Source organism: Polypterus senegalus, chromosome 8, assembly GCF_016835505.1.
Source record: "Polypterus senegalus isolate Bchr_013 chromosome 8, ASM1683550v1, whole genome shotgun sequence".
NCBI lineage: Eukaryota > Metazoa > Chordata > Cladistia > Polypteriformes > Polypteridae > Polypterus > Polypterus senegalus.
In genome coordinates this window covers 16,695,786-16,720,820 of record NC_053161.1, presented here as the reverse complement: position 1 = coordinate 16,720,820, position 25,035 = coordinate 16,695,786, and the positions used below count along the sequence as shown (strand labels likewise).

Sequence of the window (25,035 nt, the reverse complement as noted above, 5' to 3'; positions counted from 1 at the left end):
TGCATTGACATGAAGAGTCAGTCTATTCTAGTATACTATTTAAGGTAATTTTGTGAAAGGAAAACAACCTAATTAATAGCACTTTTATTCCCAGCCTGGTAAATGTCTTTGTGTTGTGGATTTTCTCCGCGGAGTGTACTTTCTTGTCATGTTGCAAACATGTATACTGCATGACTCTAAACTGATGCAGTGTGTGACTGAGATGTCCTGCAGTCAAGTGAGGCCTCATCCAGAGTTGTTTCTCTGATGGTATAAGTCAGTTAAGATAATGGATATGGTTATAAAATGTATTTAATCAATTAAAATTATTAATGCCTCAGGCCACCTATATATATATATATATATATATATATATATATATATATATATATATATATATATATTTTTTTTTTTAATTAAACGTTACACAAAGCAATAATGCCACCTGAACACAGAGGCCACATACTGTTCAGCAAAGCAGACACTCCAGGAAAATCCAGAGCAAAAAATGTGAAAGTATATATATATATATATATATAAAAGGAATATTTAATTTGTTAAGATGGCTTCAGATATAAAGGATGAAAAAGTCACTTGTCTCAGTTTGTGCACATTTTTGTTGAATTAACATAAAATCACCCTTTGAGGTCACCATATATACTAAAGACACTATCAGCCAAATAGCATGGGACATTGCCATACTTTAAAATGTAAGGTATAAAAAAATTAAAGAAAAAATATTTTTTTTACAGTCTGAAATTTAAATCGTCATAACTCTGGAACCTCCTTAACAGCACAGTTTATTTTTAACAGTGGTGTCAGGTGGAAATACATTCTGATGTTTTTATGTTATCTCAAATGCACCCACTTTCTAAACTCATACTCCAAATACAGGGTTGTTTAGATCTGAGATCCTCTATATTTTGACAGCTTTAGACACAGGAAACCACAAGGAACTTTGCCTTAATTGCAAATTTAGGGCATAATTTATTTAAAGTCATATTTCCTGAAATTTGTTAAAGACTATTACTCAGACTTCAGCTGGTTATACTGTGCCATTTTTATTTGTATACTTCTATCTCTAATAGGCTTACTTTGGTCTTAAAGGATAAGTTCTGGATTTTTTAAGTCAGAGTTATTTCTCCACAAACATGGTATAAGTGCACTTCCCAGACAAAATTGTGATCCAGAGTCCAGCGTTTTCTATTAATTTAAAAAACTATCTTGCCTGCCCTAGCACTTTACAATATAGGCAACAGGACATACAGCACCCCTGGAAAATAAAAGCCTAAAACGTACCAAATACCAAAGTTTAAGGAGTGTGTGTGACATTGTGTACAAAGGTAACTAGGCAAAAATTCATGTTTTGCTCCATTTCTACTCATTGTGGCAATTTATGCTTCAATTGGCCTCTTGTGGCTAACTGCCATGTTATGTATGTCACCGTATACAGCAGGTATACCATATGCAGTACTCGTTATAAACCATTCATAATGGGTTGGTTTCCTGTTTTCATCTTACATTTCCTCAAAGGCTGTGTGATCCGTAAGAAGCATTTCCACCTAAGCTTGTTGGAAAGATCATAAAGTTAATGAAGGTGTTATATTTTATTGAATAATTGCCTTCATTTGATAACAGTCATTTTATTGTTTGCTTTTCCTCAGTTGTTTGACTGAAATCTGTTGAGTAACATTACGTCAATTGGCTTTGCATTCAAAATTGTAAAAAGAGACACACAAAAATTAGATTGCCCTGTGGTATTATGCTTACTTAGATCCGCGTGATGGTGATGGAGGCAACATTTATGTAGCATTGGCTCAGTAGCAGCAGAAGATGATCACAGAGTTCACCGCTGGCATGCATCACATGTATTGACAACACTGTTAGTTAAACGGTAAAGGTTTTGTTGTATTCTGTAAAGCAATTCTTAACCGCAGTCTTTCAGGCTTTTGAGATAATACAACACTGGCACAGAAGCATCTGGATTGATAGTGGATGTGGCCTTAATAGTTGTTCATCCTCCTTTGTGGTGTCAGGAATTAAATGTTAATTACTCTTATGTGTGATGTACTCAGACTCTCTTAACACTGCTGTTATTGAAACCTCAATACGATTTCCCTTAGTGAAGAATACTTATATATTTAACACAATTGGCTAAAGATACTTTTGCTAACCTGCTATTTTTAGTGCTGTTTTGAATATAGTTTTTTATTCTATGATTAAAACTGCACAGCACACTGTGTGGCATTTACATGTTCTCCCCATGTCTGATTCCTTTTCCTACTCCAGTTTTCCATCCACACTGCCAAAGACATTCATTTTAGAGACAATAAGGGGCCCCACCATGGACTGGTGCTCCATTCAGGTTTGGTACTATCAGGATGTGGCTCTAGCCATTTGACTGTGTGACAGATTTCAGAATGCTGTTTTAATTAAATTTAATTCTTTTTAACCATTTGGGATTATATTCAAAGCACATGATTAGATGTGGAGGGTTAATTTTAAAATCTGCTTGCATACAGTGACTTAATATATTTATTGTGTGTCTTTTTAAGTAAAAGCAACTCAGTGATTCATAGCTCAACATCAACCATCTTTCCAGACCACTGGGATAAGGAATCTCTACCTGAAAGTGGATACAAGGTAATAATCCGTTTCATTTCATTGAAGTAAATTGACTTTTGGTCAAAGTTTATGTGGTATAATTCATTTGCAATTTTTCTTGTATTTTTGTCATTTTTAAATAATGTTTTAATTGGTACAATCACTTGCACACCAAATAGACCATCTAAGATGCATTTTAGTGCTACCCCGAACTTTTGCACTTAACATTTGTATGTGTAAACATTGAGAGCTTATACATTTAAATTTAGTAAGCCTTCTTTTTGGCTATACAAAATAATTTTTTAACAGTTACAGAAACTTGACCTGCGTCAGGAAAATTATTTTAAACATTAATGTAAATTTGCTGTGTATTGTTCATGAAGCATTGATGATCTAACGGGTGATTAGGTTCTTGTAAAGACTGCACCAAACCTAAAGGCATCTTAAGTTTCAAATGTAACTGTTTTTTTTTGTTACTGACTAAAATAAAATATCAGTGGAATATTGTAATGAACAGAAACAATGAATATAATTATATTGATGGGATTTATTTTTTCTTTATTAGTTGTGTTGTACATTTGGGGAAGTTTTTAATTGTTATATAAATTATCATAAGAGGCAAGACTCGCGGATACAAACATGTAAACATGACAAAATGTACTTGGTGGTTTTTGCTTTGGTTTTTTTTTTGTGTTTTTGCAGGAAACGCAGTCCCCAAATTATCAGTGGGATGAAACTGAGGAAGGGCAGATTGTGGACACTGGTTCACCAGAACAGTTTCACACATAGGGTTATTGACTTGATTGTCATCACCTCGTAGGACTTTCAAAATCAATTTGAATGGAAAAAAAGTTATACATGTAATCAACAAATAGAAACACTGTGGTCCTCCTTTTTGGCCATTCAAGGTTTTGTTTTACAAGGAGATTGTTGAACGTGTTGTGGTTTTTTTGTTTAGTTTTTTTTGTCTCCATACTTTTCAGTAAAAAAAATAAAAATGTTCTGCTAGGGCTGATGATTCTCATCAGAATTTCCCAGTCTTTGTGCAATGAATTTGGAATGGTCTGTTGTCTTCTCTTGTTACCCTATGCTTTTGACAACATTGGATTTTTGTTAATTTACTTTTGGAGCATTTTTTTGTATTTTTTTGCAGTCCTGAAAGTTAATTGTGCCTGGATGTGTCTGTTTTACGTTCCTTAATTTCCCATTTCATTGATCTCTTGTGATCACCTTCAGTTCTACAAAGGTTACCTTGGATATATTCCCTTATTACTAAAACTATTTACCTCAGAACGGGAAGTTTTACTGCTACTCAAATCATGATGTCACTCTACAACGTCCTGCACCATCTGCTGAAACTCCTTTTGTTTCACCTTCAATAATGAAAAGGATTACACCAACGAGAGGTGCTTCAGCAAATTGATGTATTTGTTTTTGGATAAGCTATTTTTTTTTTTACTTTTTTACCTGCAGAATAATGTTTTTCTTAAGATCAGGACTGTATAATTTAGCTTTCATTTTGCCTCAGCTGCCTCAAGACTTATTTCAGTTTATTATTAGAACTAGAATGGATTTTTTCCCCTCACCTTTTACTTTGCTTGCAGTTACTGTTTTGAAACATCTGATTTAGATACTTTGCAGTTTATTTTTTAGAAGAATATATAAACTGTGCATATATATTTTACCTAAGGATTGTCTGGCTTTGTAACATTTGGCTCCTACTTATCCTCCTGTTTACTTATTATGTGGTGCAACAAATAGACAGATAACCTAAAGCCAAACAAAAAAAGCGTGACAAAAACATGGTTTGCAGTTCAGTTTGCACAATAATTTTAGTTTAGCTGATCAGTATGTTCCGGACACAGTTATAATTTCATTTTTAAGAAAAGGTTGCTCATGATTTTTGTGTGAAATGTATTCTAAATGGCTGCCCATGTCGCCTTTGTAAGGAGTCATCTTAATATTTTAACTGTAGAGAATGGATCATTTTGTTTTGGCATTGGATAGAAGAAAGTGAAAGACTACAAATTTAATTTTGCTAAAATAAACTGTAAGTAAGTTAAACTGTCCTATTAGGCTGATGTTAAACATACAGTTTACATGTGCAGCCTGTAGTGTTTTACGTCTTTAATGTTATTGTAAGGAAAATGCTATTTTGTTTAAGTATAGTTTTAAAAATCAGTAGTGTTTTTTGTTTGTAAATATTATCATTAATGTATAAATGATTGCGATGACTTCCATTATTTTGTTAAAGTCTAAAGTAATATTGTTAAATATTAAAGTTTTTTTTTTACTGTTGTGTTCAACTATGAGTAAGAAAAATGTTACATATTTTAAAATATATTGTAAGTTTCTGCAACATAAAGTAAAGTGCTGCTTGTGGTTGTGTACAAGTGCGACAACTGTAGCCTATTGAAATAACACAATAACAAATAAGATTTCTTTGCAAACTCTAATGGTTTGAGGGGTTGATGTTGAAGAAAATGAGCAAAGAATGTTGATTCCTGAAACAATTTGCAGTAAATGTATATAGTAGGTAAAATGGCAGCACAGCTGAGTCCTCCTGTTTTTGATTCTGTACTCAAAGTCACATGCATTAAAAATCCAGTCATCAGCTCGAATATTGGCAGGCAGTGAAAATAACACATTGATGCTATATTTTAGACCACCCTGTCATTTCAAAATTCCCTTTACAGCTTTAGAAATTTGAGAATGCTCCATGAAAGTGCCTTTTGTGAAAGACGTATGCTTCTTGTTGAAGTTCACAAGTACTGCTATTGCCGTTGGAAGACTGAATAATATATTGCTGGAAATATAAAACTCACATTTAAATGCCACTTGAAGTAATATTCTTGAATTTATCATCTCACTGTCAGCTTGCCGTGGTGAAGGTTGCAGTGGCTTGCTGAATTGGAGAACCCTGGTTATTCAGCCATAGCAATAGTCTTGAGTGGTTTCTGGCAGATCCCTGCATTACTGATGCTGTGGCTGGCGTTGTAGACAGAGATGGATGACAACAGACATTTTAATAGTTTTATTCCAATCCAAATGTTGCTATCGCTTTACATTCAGAGTCACCCTTTATTTACAAGTTTGGAAAGAAGTTATTTAATATGTGGTGCTAACTCTAGCTATTGCAGGCACGAGCATTATCATAATAATATCCCAAATACTGTATATTATTAACTGGTTTAGCCAGAAATATTGTAGTATTTCATAAATGAGGCAAACATGCAGGATGTCAGCTTTTATGTTTGGGGCATTTCTGTTGATACATGCTTTAAATGTTTTAAGAATAATGGCAGTTTTGTATTTCCCAAATTTTCGGACAGGTTTAATTCAATAAAAGACTTTATACGTAGTTGAAAATCTTTCTTGGAATAATGGTACCAAGCCTGTGAAACTGTCAATGTCTTTGTTCTTTTGAGTCGCATTGCCAAGCTATATTTCAGATATATTTTCACATTTTTTTTGGGTGGTAGTAGGAGTGATTTTCCATGTTCCAGATGTATTGGGGGGTTGACTTATTTTAAGCAAGTAAAGTGCTTGTTCTGTTCAGGTTAAATCTGGCCATTTAAAGACTTTCCACTGTTTTCTCCTGATATATTGCTTATACAGTATTTAGTGTCATTTGCTTGATGCAAGATGAAATTTGCAGGCATTGCCTTGTAAACAAAGTTTTTTTTTTTTTTTAAATAAATTTCTTTGATGTTATCAATCATATTGTGATAAGCAAAACATACTATATCAGAATCATATTCCAAACAATAATGTTGAAAATTAAGTTCTGTCAAGTCATACTCCACACTCTAAAGACTGTTTTGTTTTATATACATTAGTTTCATCATCAGCAAGGGTAAGTGAGGAACTTTGGATTGCCTGCTGTTCACTTCTCTCTCCACACAATCTCACCCTTATTTAGCTTGAGGTTTATCTTTCTCTAGTCTGTCTGTAACACTTTACAGAACTTGCATCTTAAAAAGTAGATACCAAGTGACTTCAATCTGTGGTATTTTCTTTGTGGGAAAGAATCAATTTCTAAAACCACAAAGAATGTTAAGGGTTGAACTGTGAAAAGATGGACAGGAAACTAAAGGGTAGACATTAGAGGTCTGCTAACATTAAATTTTACTCAACCAATCACCAAAGCCTACACAGAGAGTGTCAAAAACAAAACTCTCTTATCTCTTATCCTCTCCCTAGCTGAACTAGTCTTGAATGTTTTTAATTTCATTAGTCAAAAGACTGAACAAACTACTTAGTGATCCACAATTTTGTGTAGAGAGAATATGGTCTCAAACCACATGACTAGCAACAGTGGTTATTGGCGCAAACCATCTCACAAAATTGTAGTGCACATAGTACACAGCAGTGTACCAAAGGCACAAAAACAACAATGAATGTAGATAATTAAAACAACAATGCTCACACATCTGAAAATAGCAGGATACAACTCATAATGGCACCACATGGCCACTTAATATAATGAATTTAACACTGTATAGGATACGAATAGATGGAACAACTGATTATCATTGACAAGAGAAAGTTTCTCAACTTTAAAGCGCTTCCTACATTTGGCACCATATGCTTTCATTCATTTCTCCATCATCTTAAATTATGTATAGTGTATTCACAACCCAGACATAAACTTGGAAAGTAGTTAGTGCCAATGCTCCTGTAAGTTTAGGGAGGGTATTTATTTTACCAAGATTAATTATTACAGCTAATTTGAGATGACTGTTAACATCTTGGTTGATGTGTTCCATTAGATTGCAAGTATTTAATTTTAATAGATATTTTTTTTCCTGTAATGAGTTGTGAGATGTAAATGACAAAGCCTATTTTTGTAGAACAGTTAGCATATTTTCCTGTGTCGCTCTATCAAAGGGATTTTCTGCATCTGAGATATCTGAGCTTTCAAAACTCATGCTACTTTAGTAGTATATTGTACTGTATATTACACTAAACAGTTGTAGAAGGTTTGATAAACAAAGCCTACATTTAACAAACCCTATTTAATTTTATAATAATGTAGCAGGGGGTACTTTTTCTATTTTTTGTTAAACCTCTAGATAGGATGCTGATATTGTTCATTGGGAGATGTGTCTGATGAAAGCAGAGTGTATGAAGGTTTTTTTTTTATTCTTTTTTGCAAAAAAAAGTAATTGATGCCTGTTACAGTGTTTTTAGCAATGTCTTATCTAGCTTCCTAAAACATAGCCAGAATTAACAGTACTAATGCTACAGACATCTGAGCCTGGGACATTCCCTCTTTTATGGAGTTTGTTATCTTGGATTTCAGGGAGTCTCAATGGTTTATCCAGCTATGCTCAGTGCCTTGAGTTTTGAAATTTCACTATTATACAGGAAATTCATTTGCATGAGCTTCACTTTTACTATACTCTGATGTATGTAAAGTCTTATAGTATACCTCAGATATTTTAGTTTTTTGTTTTCACTAACTTTAGTTCCCACTGCATTTTAATCTCTGAGATTGCTTCCCAAACTTTCTTTTTATGTATTTGTTGAATTAAAATCTTACTTGCCTTTCCTCTGTGTTCATAATGACGTTACTTAAGAAACAGTTGCTGTGGTTTCTCTGGTGCTGAAAAATGTAAATCATTTTGCAATGACAACCTCTTTAGTAGAGTGCAGTATTGGACACCCTTGTACATACTTGATTAATTTTAGACATGTTAGTCATTAATTCTGATGCCCTTCCAGTTTGTGATTGATTTTTCTCTAAAACATTAAATGGATTTTTCACTCATGTATAATTTAAGAATGTTTCCTAGAATGTCCTTACATACTGTATATCTCTGGATTTAAATTAGTCTCTATGAAAATCTCAATATTTTATTAAATATGAATTTAATAAAATCGTCAGTTAGTGTTAATGGGATGAGTTTCCAGTTATAAGTAGAATTTGTGGAAGATGATGATTTGAGTTCCAAAATAACAGGAGCATTGCCAGAGATAACATTGGTTTCCTAATTGCAAGAACTGAAACAGTAAGCCATTATCAGAACAAAAAAAAATCTGTTTGTGTGTAACTGTGATGCACTGGTTTATAAAACAAAAAAAGCAGTATCGTTCTGAATATGGATAGAGAAAGCTCAAAAGTCCAAAAAGTTATATTCCTTGGTAAAATATAAAAGAATCATCAGAGTTTATTTAATACACATCATTTTCTCGCATTAATGAGACCTCATATTAGGAATCTGTGCAGTAAGACTGTGAATTCTTTATTTTGTTGCATGTACGGTATATTAACTAGAATGAATTTACCTTTGCTCAGCTTCCTCACCATCATAATATAGCACCCTTTAGTGTCAGATATTATCTCTATATCTGTATAAAGGGGATGTCATTGAGAAGTGAAATTTCCACTCCTCTTGCCGTGGTTAGAACAGAAAGCTTAACTGACCAATTCTCATTTCAGTATAGGTTGGTCTTCTGCAGAAGTACTCTATCTCGCCATAAAGAGCTCAGACATGTAAGCATTTTCTGTTGAATTCATTAATTGAGATTTTTAATATTCCAGCTTACAAAACTTGATGAAAGAAATGTTTAAGGCACTTTAGAATCATTTCTAATGATAGAACAGGACAAATGTTTGCAGGGTTTTGTATGCTTGACCCTGCCACAAGTACTGTCTGAGAATGACAGTATGGCCATAAAATCAGATGACTATGAATTGATCACTCTTCTTCTCACTTTCCCATTATCTTGACTCCCCAAACAAGGTTTAAATCTAACACTTCCTAATTTGAAAAAAACACATGGATTCTGTCCGGCAACAGTAAACTGATAAATAACTGAGATGTCAATAATTACTAATCACCATAAACACTTGTAATAATACAGAGATCTGGAGTCAAATTATACAGATAATTATCAAACAAAGGAAACTAGAAAGTGTTCTGTCAGTTGAAGTAAACAAGAATCATCTACCTTCATGTGTTCAAACAGGAGGAAACACTCAAAGGTGTTCAGTACTGTTCTAGTAATAATATTCAGTATATTGTTGCATATGTGTACAGATATACTCAAAAATAAAAGATGACATTCTGTAAGTTTGCCTCATATTGGTCTTGTCATCCTAAATAAACAGGAAAAACAGCAGGCTTCAATCATCAGACATGGAGGGTGATGTGAAGGAGGTCATTTAACGTGTGAAGTAACATTTTATTTACAAGACTAGATCAGGTTGTTCATGAAACAAAATTCTTAAATCTATGTCCAAACGAGCAGTGACTCCCTCATGCAAACCTAAGACAAATTAAAATCCTGTTTTACTGAAAAAAGTGTTAAAATAAGCTGATTGACTTCATACTTTCACTATGTATGAATAATTAATATACAGTACTATACTTGCAATAATTATTTAAACATGCTGTTGTTATGAGAAACTCTAGAAACCTGGTTATGAGCTCCACATCCATATAAACTTTCTGTGCATTTTTGCACTATTTGTTTAATGGAATTGGCAGATCTTTTTGTTAGTTTTAAAGTAGGATGGCCTAGACATGCTGTATTTCATGGGACAATCTTGTTTATCAGCCATAATTTAGGCATCTGAAATTACACTTAAAAAATATTTGTACTGTATTATACACATGACATATGGAGCAATGCACTGTGAACGCCTTTGCATGTAACTCCTCGCTTTTCACATCATTAATCTATGTTTAATCACTGATTACCACAGATCTATTCAATGCAGAAATAATATCTGGCCAGTCATTTGTCCTGTGACTGCAGTGTTCACTGCATAATTATAATAATTATGAGTCTTGGTTTACTTTTGCTTACACAGGTGCTCACACTGAAAGCGTTTTTTCTTTCCGAGTGGCAATTCAGTGTCTCGGAGTTAATGATCTCTACCACGTTTTTTAATGATTATCCTAAAATAAAAAAAGTACATGATGATATACTTACAATAATGATTATTTTTAAAACACATGTACATCAAATATACCTTTAGGTGGAATAAACACTTGGAGTTTGAATACAACAGAAGTGACATATTCCAAGCAATTTAGATTTCAAACAATCAATGAATCTTCATTTTTAGGTCGCCTATTACAGAGCATATTTTACAAAATAATTAAGAAAGCTGTTCAAAGTAATAAGATTGTAAAGTAGTAAAAAAAAATAAAGGCATTTATAATAAAATCTGATTATACTATATGACATTTATGAAGAAGCCAACTTTTAGGGTGTCTACACAGACAGACTCGTGGAACGAGGAGGTAGATGGATAATATGACATGACAATACTGAACAAGCAGGATCATCACAGTTGGCCCTGAGGATTCATATACCAGAATGCACTAACTGGTGTAGTTAATTCAAAATCAAGAATGATGAGGTTAGTATTTAAGTATGCACGACGTTGGGGATGCATCAGTTAGTGCAGTTTGACTGAAGTATGCATGAGCCACAAAATTAAATAAACATTGGCCAAGAAGTGCATCACAAGTCTTTGGATTTACGAGAGGACAACCAGCATCAGTGGGTTTCAGGTACTGCATCTGGTAGGTGGGAATGTTAGTGTTGAAAAGTTTTCGAAGCTAGCTTGGTTGTTTTATGGCAAACAGGATTGAAGGCAGCAGTTAAGTCAAAATGAAATAGTGGAAAGGGGGATGCAGCATGAGAATCAGGGAAAGGGTAGTTCACACTGCTCAGGAGAGCCGGCTCACTTCTGTCTAGAGGCTATCAGCCAGACAGCTTTCGGTTAGGTGCTTAGTTAGTTGAAGTACATTGTAAAGTTTTGGATCAACTGGAAAAGTCAAAATCTGTTATTAAAACAGATGAATCAACAGTTCAGTTCACTTTTCTTGAACAGGGACAATATATGTAAGTTTGAGTGCTGCTGAAATCGAGCAAAACCAAAGGGACAGACTGTGTATGTGATTAATGCAGCAATAGCAGAATATCACTGGAAAAGAAGATGGGGTGGGTTGTCAAAACTAGAGGGCATCTGTTTAGTCATAAGAGTTAGTTGTTTGTCCATTTAATTAATGGTCTCCCCGCCAATGTTTTGGCAGCAATACACACAGGTAGGGTGCAGCTTTGAACTGAACACGTGTTTTTGTAGTAGCAACTCGCTTAGACTGGGTGTTACGGAGTTGGTAATAACCATAAGAGCAAACCTTTTGGGTAGTGGGTGGACATGAGGACAAAGATGTGTGTATCCACACAGGAATCAAACTGGCATGTTTATCTTAGTTTTAATTTTAACTAACATTTTAATGCCAGAAGGGCTGTGTTTTGATTTACTGCAGATAATTACGTTGTGTAATATGATCTAACGCTTATGTCAGAAAGTCATTGGTGGCATTTCATATTAATGCCTGAATACAAGACTGCTAAGATGTGCACAGCTTTAAAAGTAGTAGCTAATATACAGTATTTGTCTTTACAGACTGCTAGCTGTTTTATGGCTGGACCCTGCCTTGCGCTTAAAGCTACTGGTAAAGGCTTGGCTGAAATAATCGGGTTTGGAAATCGGATTGGATTGATAGACATGAGGCAAAAAAACAGAGAAATTACAAAACTTGATCCAACACAATGTTGCCATCGACAGCCAAAGTGTATTTATTTTACAAAGGACTAAGCTTTGAGACAAGATTATGGCTACTCAGTCTTTAACATAATGTGACAAATTGTCTCGCTGTGTCACTTGTGTCAGTCTAAACAAGACCCAGTAGAGCTGTATGCAGAAGATACCATTGTAGTAATACTGAACAAAAATGAACTCGGTGTTTAGCCATTGGTCCATTGCTGCCTGGATTAGCAGTCTCCCTGGCAGCCAAGTATTGGAACAAGTGGGCTTAGAAGTGACATAATGAATAAACTGAACTATAATGATTAAAACACACACACACCCTGTGAGTAAGTAACATGACTTCATCTCAGGATGTTTTAAGTGAAGGTCAGGGAGGAAAATAGGAAACAGACAGCACTGCAAAATCAAGATGAGAAAACAGGCAAAGGTCAGAATCCTGTAGGAAGAATCCAAAGTAACTAGTAAATGTATCAGTAACCTAACAACACAAGAGAAGGACTGTTTGTCCACCATGATGGACAGTTCATAATGTACTCCCTTTCAGATGGATAGTGATACCAATGGGTGAGTGGACTTAGACAAAACTGTTACCAGGACAAGAGCAAAGAAGAGTCGGATATGCTGCAGAGCAGGAGCTGTAGTTTGCCTTTTGCACAGCATGTGACACACCAGTTACAAGTTTTGCAAAACTCTCATTGAATGTTCTGAGTAGTGAACTGCAGTAAGAAAGATAAAGGTAGTTGATTACTGAAAACATCCATCCAGTTTTAAACGTGCCTAACCCAGTTCGTGGTCATAGTGGACCAGAGTCTGTCCTTGCAGCATCAGGGAGTTAAGACACATTCCTTCTTGCATACAGTTAGGGTTACTAATTAACACAATTTGCAAGTATTTTTGGAAAACATGGGAGTAAGCAACGTACAAACTCAACATGGTCATTGCCTGAGTCAGGTTTTGTGTATTTGTGATTGATTTCCTGAAAACTGAACCTAATTCTAGGAGACATTCATTTATTGTGGTAACATTGCAGACTCACAAGGTTTTTTGAAATAAAAATTACCTACGTGCCAGTGCTTGACTGTTTTTATGGGTCTATTGAGTCTGTATACTGCATGTCACACTCTTCTGTAACTAGTTTACAAGATGGACATTTGCTTCTTTAGCGTTCTGTTTACCCACTAAAAAACAAGCCCAAAAGTAGATTTTTTTTTTCAACAATAAAAATGTTATTACATGTAACAGAAACATACTGAAGCAGTAATATAAATACAGTAGGAAAGGTGTGTTTAATGTCTGTTGTTATACTGATGCAGACTTTAATACACGTCCTTCGTATGATATGTTAAACTGTCACCAATGCACAGCCCGATGTTACAATAGGGGCAGTTCAAGTGTGTTTCTTTACACATTTTTCTTATATTTTTTCTGTTGATTGTACACAAGAAGGTAGAATGTCAGTTACAGATCCGCATGACTGATATACCCCTTGTGTTATTGTATTCTACCACAGCATATAAGACTTAGTGACTTCTACATTTTCCCGAACTGTATGACAATTGCTGCATTGTAGGGGGCTAACGTCTTTCTTGTCATTCTACTTGATCCCAATCAGTTTAACTTTTTCTAATGCAGCTACTGTTGCACCACAGTGAACCATCATGGGACAGAATTCACCAGCATATTATGGTGGTTCGGTTGTGCAGAGTCATATGCTTCAGCTTTACTATTCATATCAATGTTTGATGACCAGTGCACATTGTCATCATCATTGCTTGATTTAACTAAAGGTTCATTTTAAGTTTGTTCTAAAACTGGCTTTACAGCTTCTTGCATATATGCCATTGTGTTTTAGTTGATGGCTTTGTCACACTCATGAATATTGATGAGTTAAATTGTAATGGCAAAACACATAGAAATATTCGTGATTTTGCAGCAGGATGTTATTTAATCCACTAGATGGCAGCAGAATACTGTCCCAAGAGTTATTTGGGCTTCACACTGTAATTGTTGGGAGCATATGCTGATAGCGCATTACTACACCCACCGCACACCAAACTACCTGGATTGGAACCCGAGTGCAGCGGGTGACACCTCTTTAAAGGGGATCATTAAATGTCACTCCGAGTCTGACTCGGGCTTAACTACACAGAATTGTGAGGCCAAGTCACACTTGGAGTTAACACCAGTAAGTTAATGACTCTTTCTCATTAATTGTTTCTTAACAAGTCCACAAATGAATTGCAGACCTATCCAAAACATTTTCACATGAACACCATAGTTTTTAGTTTTTATCAACTGTATATTTTAATATTTAGTGTCAAATTAGCTTTGTCATAGAAAATTGTGAAGAATCTTTAATGAATTTAAAAACAACAATTGTTTTTGTAGTTGAAAACAAAAGGCCAAAAATGTACTTAACATGTCCACTTTGAAAAGGCAAAGATTTAATTTCTGAAAGATATGCCTTTCTGGCTTCTCACTTTTATGTTTATGACAATAAAAGGAAATTGCAGTGTATTCCTTTTTAGCAGTTATTCTTGACAGTAATTTTTCTGAGGTAAGGATACATTTGTGTTCATTTGTCTGTTCACTGTGATCATCGTTGGTAAGAGTTTTACGTAAGTAAGGAAGTAAACTAGCAGTGCATCTCTGAAGGCTTTAGCACAACATTGTTTACCTACTAAAATGTTTAAAAGTGCATGTATCCAGCATTTGAAAATAAAATTAAAAAATTAAGTGAAGTAGGGTGAAAAATTATAGTACTGTATTAATAATGAAAATGTCATTTATGTCTGTAGGGGGAAAGATTAATGTGGCTGGAGAATCTGAATAAGAGAGGACAGGCACTGAAGTGAAGAGCAAAATCTCACAAAAATATTTTCTGAAGTAAAAAAGAGACATGGACATGTTATTTTATAATATTTGAGCAGTCTCAAAGCACAGATCAAAATTCAAAAGCACATTCTTGGCTTGAAAATGGATGTATCCGACAAGTTTAATGTGTTTGTTTCCACATTTGGATTGCCTCCACATTTCTGTATACATTGGTTATGAAAAGTAAATTTGAATATTATTATACTTATCCTTTTAACAGCACAATAATAAGTCCATTAGCACAACTAGAGAAGTGCTGCCTTGGCCATGCACTCAGCACTCCCTCTTCTCTCTTGATTGCATCTGCCATTCAACAGTGGATGCTATTTCTCACATTTCTGTGGCGCTCACTAGTCCGTTTTTTAGGACATTAAAGCAAAGGGGGTTTGGAGGATCGGAATTACCGGTTGTGTTTTTTTGTTTTCTTCTTCATATGGTCGTTTATTTAGGACAATGTTCGAAATTAAACAGGTTAAAAAAAATGTATGCATGGCATAACATTCACGTGTGTTCATGGACTAAGTTAACTGATATCAAAGCATTTCATATTTTTTTAGTTACTGCATCCAAGAGTCAGCTATCACATTTTTGTAACAATGAGTCATACTCAAAAATAATGGATAATGGAGTGCAATTACATGCATTAGCAGAATACATTAAATGCATGCTTTTTAACAGTACTTTACAATGTCGTGTAGTTAAAAATGTAGCCTAAATAAAAGGCTTTTGTACACAGCAGATTTAAGTAATGTAAAAATGGCATTGATTGATGTATGTTAGTGATGGAGGGTCTGTGACTCACTGTTGTTCAGTTTACTTAAATATAACATTTTTGAAAATATACCCAGTAATGTAGTACCAAATAATTACCAAAGACAATAACTTAATATAAAATGACCAATACTAGAATAAAGTTACAATTAAAATGTCCCTATGAAAGGAGAAAAGCAACTGAAATTAGTTGCCCATGTATCTATTAATATTAGTTAAAACCCAGTCATTCATCAAAATTTTATAAATAACTAAGTGCTGATTCATTGCTTAATGGGAATGCCAAATGTAACAACTATGTTAACAATGATAATTCTAGTCTGAAGCTATAACCCCAGTTGAGTCTATTTTATGTTATACCACTAAGCAACTCTTTCAGCACGGCCTCAAGCTGTAATCTTGCTCTGTCCTTACTGTCTGCGGCACAAACGGCCTCTTCATGCATCATGGAAAATGTGTACCACAACGTGGCCTTTGTTGCATGCTCAGTGGCTCCAGCCTTCTACCTGCAGATTAACTGCAGCTCACCGTTCTAAACCTGTCCTATGTTGATATTAACTAGGTGAGCTGTACCTTGTGATGAATTAAGTTAAACACCATTTAGGTATTGATTCTTTACAATTCAATTCAGTCTTATATATGCTTACATAATTGCCTTTCTCTTCCATTCATTTCCAGTGTAGTGACTTTTTTTGGTACTTTTATGGTTAAATTTCCTTAAGCAGCAGGAGAAGGGTGCTGCTGTATGAGCTGCTTGCGCACACGTGCCATTTCCCTGCTGTTGTACTGGGGATCCAAGCAGGTGGTGAATGAGTTAAAGAAGGAAATATATGAAATATACAAGTTGGTGTAAATGCTATCAAGGTAAAACTGAAACAGTAAACTAATTAGTAGGTGAAGTTGCTTAGAATGTTTCTCTGTTTTGAGATAGACAAGCAATCAGATTTTCCAAGGCTTTTTAATGAGATATTTGTTTTGACAAATTTCTTTGAAAAATAAGTATTCCAAACTTCAACAAAATTAGTCCATAGTGGGCTGAGTTGTTTCATGTGGACAGACAGACAGACAGACATGGCTATCGCAGCAGGTGCTTCTCGCATTATATGTGAACACACCTGAAAATGATCACAAAAATAACTGAGTACTTCTTTTAAATTTGAATGATTTGCAGTGCTTACCATGGAGAGAAAACGTCTTAAAACAGAGTGTGGATACTTTTAGAGAAGTGTGTGTGTTTTTTTGAAAGTTCATATACACAGTAGATGTTTATATCTCACACTTAAAGTATTTCTATCGCAATATAATTTTGGTTAAATTAAAATAAAAAAGTGAAAATATATTGAATATCTGGTGTAAAAAAGAATGTCAGCTTGACTTGACTGCTGGACATTGTAACATACCCAGCTGTTGTGTTCAGCTAGAAAACCACTTCATCACTGCATTACATTAGACCCACTTTTTCTTAATATACTGTAGCTCTTTTCAACTTTAATATCACAATGCCTTTGTATTACACTCTTTGTCTTTTTTTTTTAATAATTTACTATTTAATTGGCCAAGTTTAGGTCCGTTTTTGTTAAGAAAAGGGAATTTTAGGGATTACACACAAACTCAAATCGGTGTACACATGTATAATGTATAAACAAGCAAAAAATGGCAACACTTATGACTATTATTATTTTTTTTTTTTAGCTAATTCAACTTTCTTGCACTTCAGAAGAATTCAAGAGAATAAAGGATCTTTTCACTAAAACGATGCACTTGGAAACCATTCGTGGAATACAAAGGATTCAAAACCAATCTCTCTGGGAGACATTCCAATGGTCGGTTTTATTCATTAGCATTAGTATATATATATATATATATATATATATATATATATATATATATATATATATATATGTATATATATATATATATATATATATATATATATATATATATATATATATATATATATATATATATATATATGTATATATAAACTGCTCAAAAAAATTAAAAGAACACTTTAAAAACACATCAGATCTCAATGGGAAAAAGAAATCCTCCTAGATATCTATACTGATAAAGACTGGGTAATGTGTCTGACAATGAGTCCAAGGATTTCATCCTGATACCTAATGGCAGCCAAGGTGCCTTTGTCAAGCCTGTAGCGGTCTGTGTGACCCTCCATGGATATGCCTCCCCAGACAATCATTAACCCACCACCAAACTGCTCATGCTGAATGATGTTACAGGCAGCATAATGTTCTCCATGGCTTCTCCAGACCCTTTCACTTCTGTCACGTGCTCAGGGTGAACCTGCTCTCATCTGTAAAAAGCACAGGGCACCAGTGGTGCATCTGCCAATTCTGGTATTCTATGGCGAATGCCAATCGAGCTGCATGCTGTTAGGCAGTGAGCTCAGGGCCCATTAGAGGACATGGGGCCCTTGGGTCACCCTCATGAAGTCTTTCTGGTTGTTTGGTCAGAGACATTCACACCAGTGGCCTGCTGGGGGTCATTTTGTAGGGCTCTGGCAGTGCTCATCCTGTTCCTCCTTGCCCAAAGGAGCAGATACTGGTCCTGCTGGTCCTGCTGATGGGTTATGGACCTTCTATGGCCCTCTCCAGCTCTCCTAGAGTAACTGCTTGTCTCCTAGAATCTCCTCCATGCCCTTGAGACTGTGCAGGGAGACACAGCAAACCTTCAGGCAATGACACGTATTGATGTGCCATCCTGGAGAAGTTGGACTACCTGTGCAACCTCTGTAGGGTCCAGGTATCGCCTCATGTTACCAGTAGTGACACTGACTGTAGCCAAATGCAAAACTAGTGAAGAAACAGTCAGAAAAGATGAGGAGGGAAAAATGTCAGAGGCCTCCACCGGTTCAACCATTCCTGTTTTGGGGGTCATCTCATTGTTGCCCCTCTAGTGCATCTGTTGTTAATTTCATTAACACCACAGCAGCTGAAACTGATTAACAACCCCCTCTGCTACTTAACTGACCAGATTAATATCCCATAAGTTTCATTGACTTTATGCTATACTCTGATTAAAAAGTGTTCCTTTAATTCATATATGTATATGTGTATATATATATATAGATATATATGTATATAGATATATATTTATACAGTGTAACCTCGGTTCACGAACATCTCGGTACATGTACAACTCGATTTACGACCAAAAAGTTCGCCAAACTTTTTCCTCGGGTAACGACCACAATTTCGATATACGAACAAAGCCAGTTTCCCTTTCGGTTTGTGTGCGCTGATGATTTCCGCACGTGTTGCATTGTTCTCCATCAGACGTATGTGCTTGCACATGCGTGCATGCTTTCTCTTTGTGCTCTATATTATTTCCCTTCCGGTTCGTACACGCCAATTACTGTATTTAAGCACGTGTTGAGCCGCTCCCTGTTCATTGTTCTCAGTCAGACGTGCGTGCTTTATCTGTGATCTCTTTGTGCTCTACAGTATTCCGTGTGCTTTTGCAGTTAGCCATGGCTTCTAAGCAAGTGAAGAGTGGTGAGAAGAAAGTTTTGCAGAAAATTGAAATAGAAGTAAAGAAAGAAATTATTGAAAAGTACTGAGCGTGGCATTCGTGTTACTGCTCTTGCCACCGAGTACAAGAAGTCAAAATCTACGATTTCGACTATTCTAAAGCAGAAAGAATCTATTAAAGCAGCTGATGTTACAAAAGGAGTTACAGCGTTAACCAGGCAGAGACCTCAAGTGCTGGAAGAGGTGGAAAAACTGTTTACCAGTTTACTCAATTACCAATTTGAGAACCCTCGTGCTTTCAAGCAGTACAATGTAAACAAAGCCAGACTGCCAGTGATGTGGAGGGCAAACATGAAGGGTTGGGTCACAAGGACTTTGTTTTTGGAATGGCTGCATGAGGCTTTCGCTCCCACCAGCTAAACGGCTAAAAATACCAGAAACCCAAGAAATCACACGAGAGAAAACACCTGAAGGAAAACATCCCTCCATCCCGGAGCCAGACTCTCCCTCAAAACTGTAACCTCATCTCCACCCAGGTTCTCCTCACTTCATGCCAGAACTCGACTCATGCAAGGTTAGTTTTCTTGGTGGTTTATGGTTAGTTTTTGTATTACGGATTTTTCAATTGTTCATCTTTCGGTTCGTAGTGTGAATTGTTGCGGTGTTACTTTTCACTTTTTTCAAATGTTCATTTTTTTTCCCCTGTGCTTAAAACTCATTAAAAAAGTGTTTATACAGCAATCGGTTGCAAGGCTATAGCGCAAACTCCTGTAATGTTATTTTCTTGGTTGCTTGTGGTTGGTTTTTAAATAAAGTTCGGATTTGTTCAAATGTTCCTTTCCACCCCTCCCACCCGTGCTTAAAACTCATTAAAATAAGGTGTTTATACAGCGATTGCAAGGCTATAGCGCAAACTGCTGCAATGTTACAGAGAGGGAGAGAGAGAAGGGTGCGTGCTGCTGAGAGAGAGCGCGAGCGAGCGAGCTCGTGTAGTTGAGCAGGGAGCCTGGGTGTTTTGTGTCAGTGTTATTCAATGTTTTTACATTAGTTTACTATTACACTGTGCATTCTATGGTGCAATTAACTATATTTGTGCTTAATCTTAAAAAAAAAAAATTTACATACAGTTCATACGGTCTGGAACGGATGAATTATATTTACATACAATCCTATGGGGGAAATTGATTCGGTTCACGACCAAATCGGTTTACGACCAGAGGTTTGGAACGAATTATGGTCGTGAACCGAGGTTCCACTGTATTTGTTATAGTACTCTTACAAACATCCTGACGAAATGAAAAAATGTTAGACAGTAGACATTGGGAATTTATCAAGGGGCAACACTATGGGCCTTGCTACCACCTAATTAATAAATAAATAAATAAACTGCTTATTCCACAGTAAAATATACTGTAAGTTGTCGTGGGAGATTGGGCAGACTCCATTCAGATGCACAGGCCAAGACTTGAACCCATCATTCTGGATCTGTGAAGTAGCAGGATTGTACTGCCCATTCCTGCAATGGTTAAAAGACCGATACAAATACTATAAACCAAGTAATGAAGGTAAATACAATTTTTAGTGCAGCATGTCAAAGTTCATAGGCATGTGTAGAGTACAGTGAAATTCTAACTTGCATGTGCTAATCAACATGCAGCATGTTACCACAATGTTTAGCTTTTGAAAAGTAATATTCCTAATTAATATCTATATTTAGTAGTAGTACTGGCATTGTCATCTCAAATGGAGTATAGTGAAGTTCTTCTATGCATGCCCCGTCCGTATCTTGTAGGCAAACAGCCCCTCTGCTCACACTCCCTCCGTCAGGAGCAGAGAACGTCAGAGAGAGAGAGAGAGAGAGAGAGCACGAGATTAAAGCAAACAATCAAAAAATCAATATGTGCTTTTGGGCTTTCTTAGTGGAGCGTCCGTATCCTCTGTGCAAACAGCCTCTGTGCAAACAGCCCCTCTGCTCACACCCCCTCCGTCAGGTACAGAGAATGTCAAAGAGAGAGTGAGAGAGGCAGAGAAAAGCAAACAATCAAGCACCGCTCGGGAAGCATATCATATATCATTGAGGAGTTTTATTTAATACGTAATACATGCTCTGATTGGGTAGCTTCTAAGCCATCCGCCAATAGTGTCCCTTTTATGGAATCAACTGGGCAAACCAACTGAGGAAGCATGTACCATAAATTAAAAGACCCATTGTCAGCAGAAATCCGTGAACCAGCGAAAAATCCATGATATATATTTAGATATGCTTACATTTAAAATCTGCGATGGAGTGAAGCCGCGAAAGTCGAAGCGCGATATAGCGATGGATCACTGTAGTGCATTGGATTAGTTGGCTTGCTTATCTATGGTAACCTAAAGAAACTTGAGAAAGGCTTCTTTATTCATAATACAAAGTATGGGCTCTAGTTGTGTTTTAGTTTATTCTTTTTTGCTCCTTAATGTTTGTAGAATCACACTTTTGCTGTGATGACCAGTCTGTTTCATTAATCCTGTTTCTTCTAGGCAAAAGGAACAGATGCAAAAAAAGAATGGAGGGAGAAATACTGAAGAAAAGTTATTGTTTCACGGTACTGAGAAAGCTTATACTGAAACAATCTGTAATCAAAATTTTGACTGGAGGATCTGTGGAACACATGGTACTTCATACGGGAAAGGTGAGGTGGATAAAGTGATAAGTCAAATGTGTGAGCCCATACTGGACATATGGAGATAAAATGGACTCAGCTAATTTTCAGAGTTGCCTTCTCTACAGCTCCTTCCATATCTGGCATACTAAAAACTTTCTTCCTCTTTCACAGTTCCTTAAGGCAGGTTTATATTAGACGCTTAGAGCACTTACACACACATCATGGCTGCCATGCATTCGCTGACACATGTGACGCAGGCACGAATTATAATACCACCAAATAAATTGGGGGTTGATGGATGCAGTGTGTTTAAGTCGGTATGTGATGTCAGCATCATTGTTTACTATCAACATCTCCATAGTGACAGACATGTCTGTGAGAACAGCAAGATGAAATCAAAAATTGAAACAGATACATTGTTGCAAGATAATGCAGTGTGACGGCAAGCAGCTCCAACAGGATCAATGCGTGTGTTTTGATATTTGATGAATGGTTGGATGCAGTGAAGCAAATCATTAGACTTGAATTCCAACATGCAAAAATATTCATGTTGCTTTTCTTCATCTATTTCTCTCTTGGGCAATACAAGTGTCACAAATTCCCCATCATAATGACAAAATACATTTAAAGGTCTCAAACACCATCTTCTGTGTTGCTGTTGTGTTTTTTTTTTTTGCACATTTGTAACAGTATCGGAATGCAAAGAATTTTTAACTTTAGCATCTTTCTACCCTTAACTTACAACACAGTGAAACCGAACATTGTTATCTCACCCTGACGTTGCTTCACACTGCCAACTGGTGGAATCCTCCAGATTTACATAAAGTACATACACAGATATAGACAGTACACTGCTTGTGTAGCAGCAGAGTCCACAAGCGCACGTGTCGTGTAGCATTAAGTATATCCCTAGTCTTAGACTCCACTTCTGTCCGGTGATGAGGTTAACTTTCTGTATTGAAGCACTTTGAAGAGGTTTCTCATTAATTGTGGATACTCTTTTAAAAGTGTGGACAGAGTCCCTAAATCAAGCCGGAAGTAGACCTTGTAACATCCACACTAACAGGAACCCCCAATAATAAAACCTGCATCACACTGGTAATCTGTAACTCTCTCTCTCACAGGTCATCAAACCAAATTTCCCAGTTTTGCAGCCTGATACTTCCACCCTTGATCTCCTTCTGTCAACCACCAGACCTACACAAACTTCTTATCCACAGCTTCCTTCACAGAGGACAGCCACATTTAGCACCAGGCACTTTAAACTGTAACAGAAGCCACTGTGGCACTTGCAAAAATAACACCAACAATAAAATTGCATCTAGTCCCTGTTGCAAATTCAGCATTAGCAGTGGGGGCCCTTCCAGACTGTATTTGTTGTAGGATGTGTCCAGCCATCTACGGAAGGGAAACAGGCAGATGGCTAGCAGATCATTTCAGGGAGCATGTTTGAGCTTTTCAGATCAAACGATTTTGCAAAGCTTACTGTGGAACATGTCCCATCCCTTGATCATAGCTACACTGATTTCTCTGTGTTCTTTTGCAGTGCTTTAAAAACACTTTTCAAAGAAAAACAGAAAAAGCAAAACTCATTCTCATCATGGGATCACAGATTTCTCCAGTTTAATGACTGATTAACTTTTTAAATCTGTACCTGCTGCAAATGCCATGCAGTAGCAAACTGGATTATTCATAAAAGCAAATCTTTAACCACCAGGAATGATTGGTTGATCAGTCACTCTGAATGAAAACAATTAGCTACTCCATATAATCCAGTTAAAATCCTGCCCCCACAGTTTGTGTATTAGACATTCACACCTCGCTCCCACATAGACCACATATTTGTTGTCCCATAATACTTCTCTGTAACCTCAAGCATAAAAGTTTGTCACCTGAACATGAGTGTGTCTTTGTAAATAGCTCAGGCAACCTGCCCTACTTGAAAGTGATGTGTTCTAGGCCAGTGTGGTATTCGGTTTCATATTTTAACACACAGCTGAGTTAGGCGTTCCCACTTCTAGGCAGCTTACAGTACAGGAAAGAAGTAAAAGGAGGAGGAGTACTGTCACTTATAAAGAGATCGCTGAAAATTTTTGCTGCATGTGCAACCATCTCCGGCACAAGACAATCATAACACAAGACAGAATTAAAATATATAACTTGATTTCAGTGTAAATAAAATAATGCTTTTAAGATGACACAACTTCTTTCACATCACACTCCATACATATTTAAATGTTAAAGTTCTTTTACTGTTTATATCTCATATTTCTATTAAAACTGAATATTTGTACACATATGTGTAATAACATATACAGTGGGATGCAAAAGTCTGGGCAACCTTGTTAATAGTCATTATTTTCCTGTATAAATCGTTGGTTGTTACGATACAAAATGTCAGTTAAATATATCATATAGGAGACACACACAGTGATATTTGAGAAGTGAAATGAAGTTTATTGGATTTACAGAAAGTGTGCAATAATTGTTCAAACAAAATCAGGCAGGTGCATAAATTTGGGCACCGTTGTCATTTTATTGATTCCAAAACTTTTAGAACTAATTATTGGAATTCAAATTGGCTTGGTAAACTCAGTGACCCCTGACCTACATACACAGGTGAATCTTATAATGAGAAAGAGTATTTAAGGGGGTCAATTGTAAGTTTCCCTCCTCCTTTAATTTTCTCTGAAGAGTAGCAACATGGGGGTCACAAAACAACTCTCAAATGACCTGAAGACAAAGATTGTTCACCATCATGGTTTAGGGGAAGGATATAGAAAGCTGTCCCAGAGATTTAAGCTGTCTGTTTCCACAGTTAGGAACATATTGAGGAAATGGAAGACCACAGGCTCAGTTCACGTTAAGACTCGAAGTGGCAGACCAAGAAAGATTTCGGATAGACAGTGGCGACGAATGGTGGGAACAGTCAGAGTCAACCCACAGACCAGCACCAAAGACCTACAACATCATCTTGCAGCAGATGGAGTCACTGTGCATCGTTCAACCATTCTGCGCACTTTACACAAGGAGATGCTGTATGCGAGAGTGATGCAGAGGAAGTCTTTTCTCCGCCCACAGCACAAACAGAGCC

The 25,035-nt window shown here is 36.1% G+C and overlaps 1 protein-coding gene across 6 annotated transcripts in view; it reads left to right on the top strand.

Annotated features, from left to right (window-relative positions):
• LOC120533821 (protein mono-ADP-ribosyltransferase PARP12-like) overlaps positions 1-25,035 on the top strand; it is a 71,622-nt gene that overhangs the window by 42,699 nt on the left and 3,888 nt on the right. For 3 of the 6 annotated variants that reach the window (XM_039760834.1, XM_039760831.1, XM_039760830.1), the window contains exons 10-12: positions 2,535-2,622; positions 17,498-17,628; positions 21,817-21,968. In XM_039760834.1, the coding sequence (XP_039616768.1) occupies positions 2,535-2,622; positions 17,498-17,628; positions 21,817-21,968 (371 nt within the window). Of the gene's footprint in view, positions 1-2,534; positions 2,623-3,285; positions 5,945-17,497; positions 17,629-20,697; positions 20,862-21,816; positions 21,969-25,035 lie in introns of those variants that run through there. The other 3 variants (XM_039760833.1, XM_039760832.1, XM_039760835.1) reach the window with 2 other exon arrangements.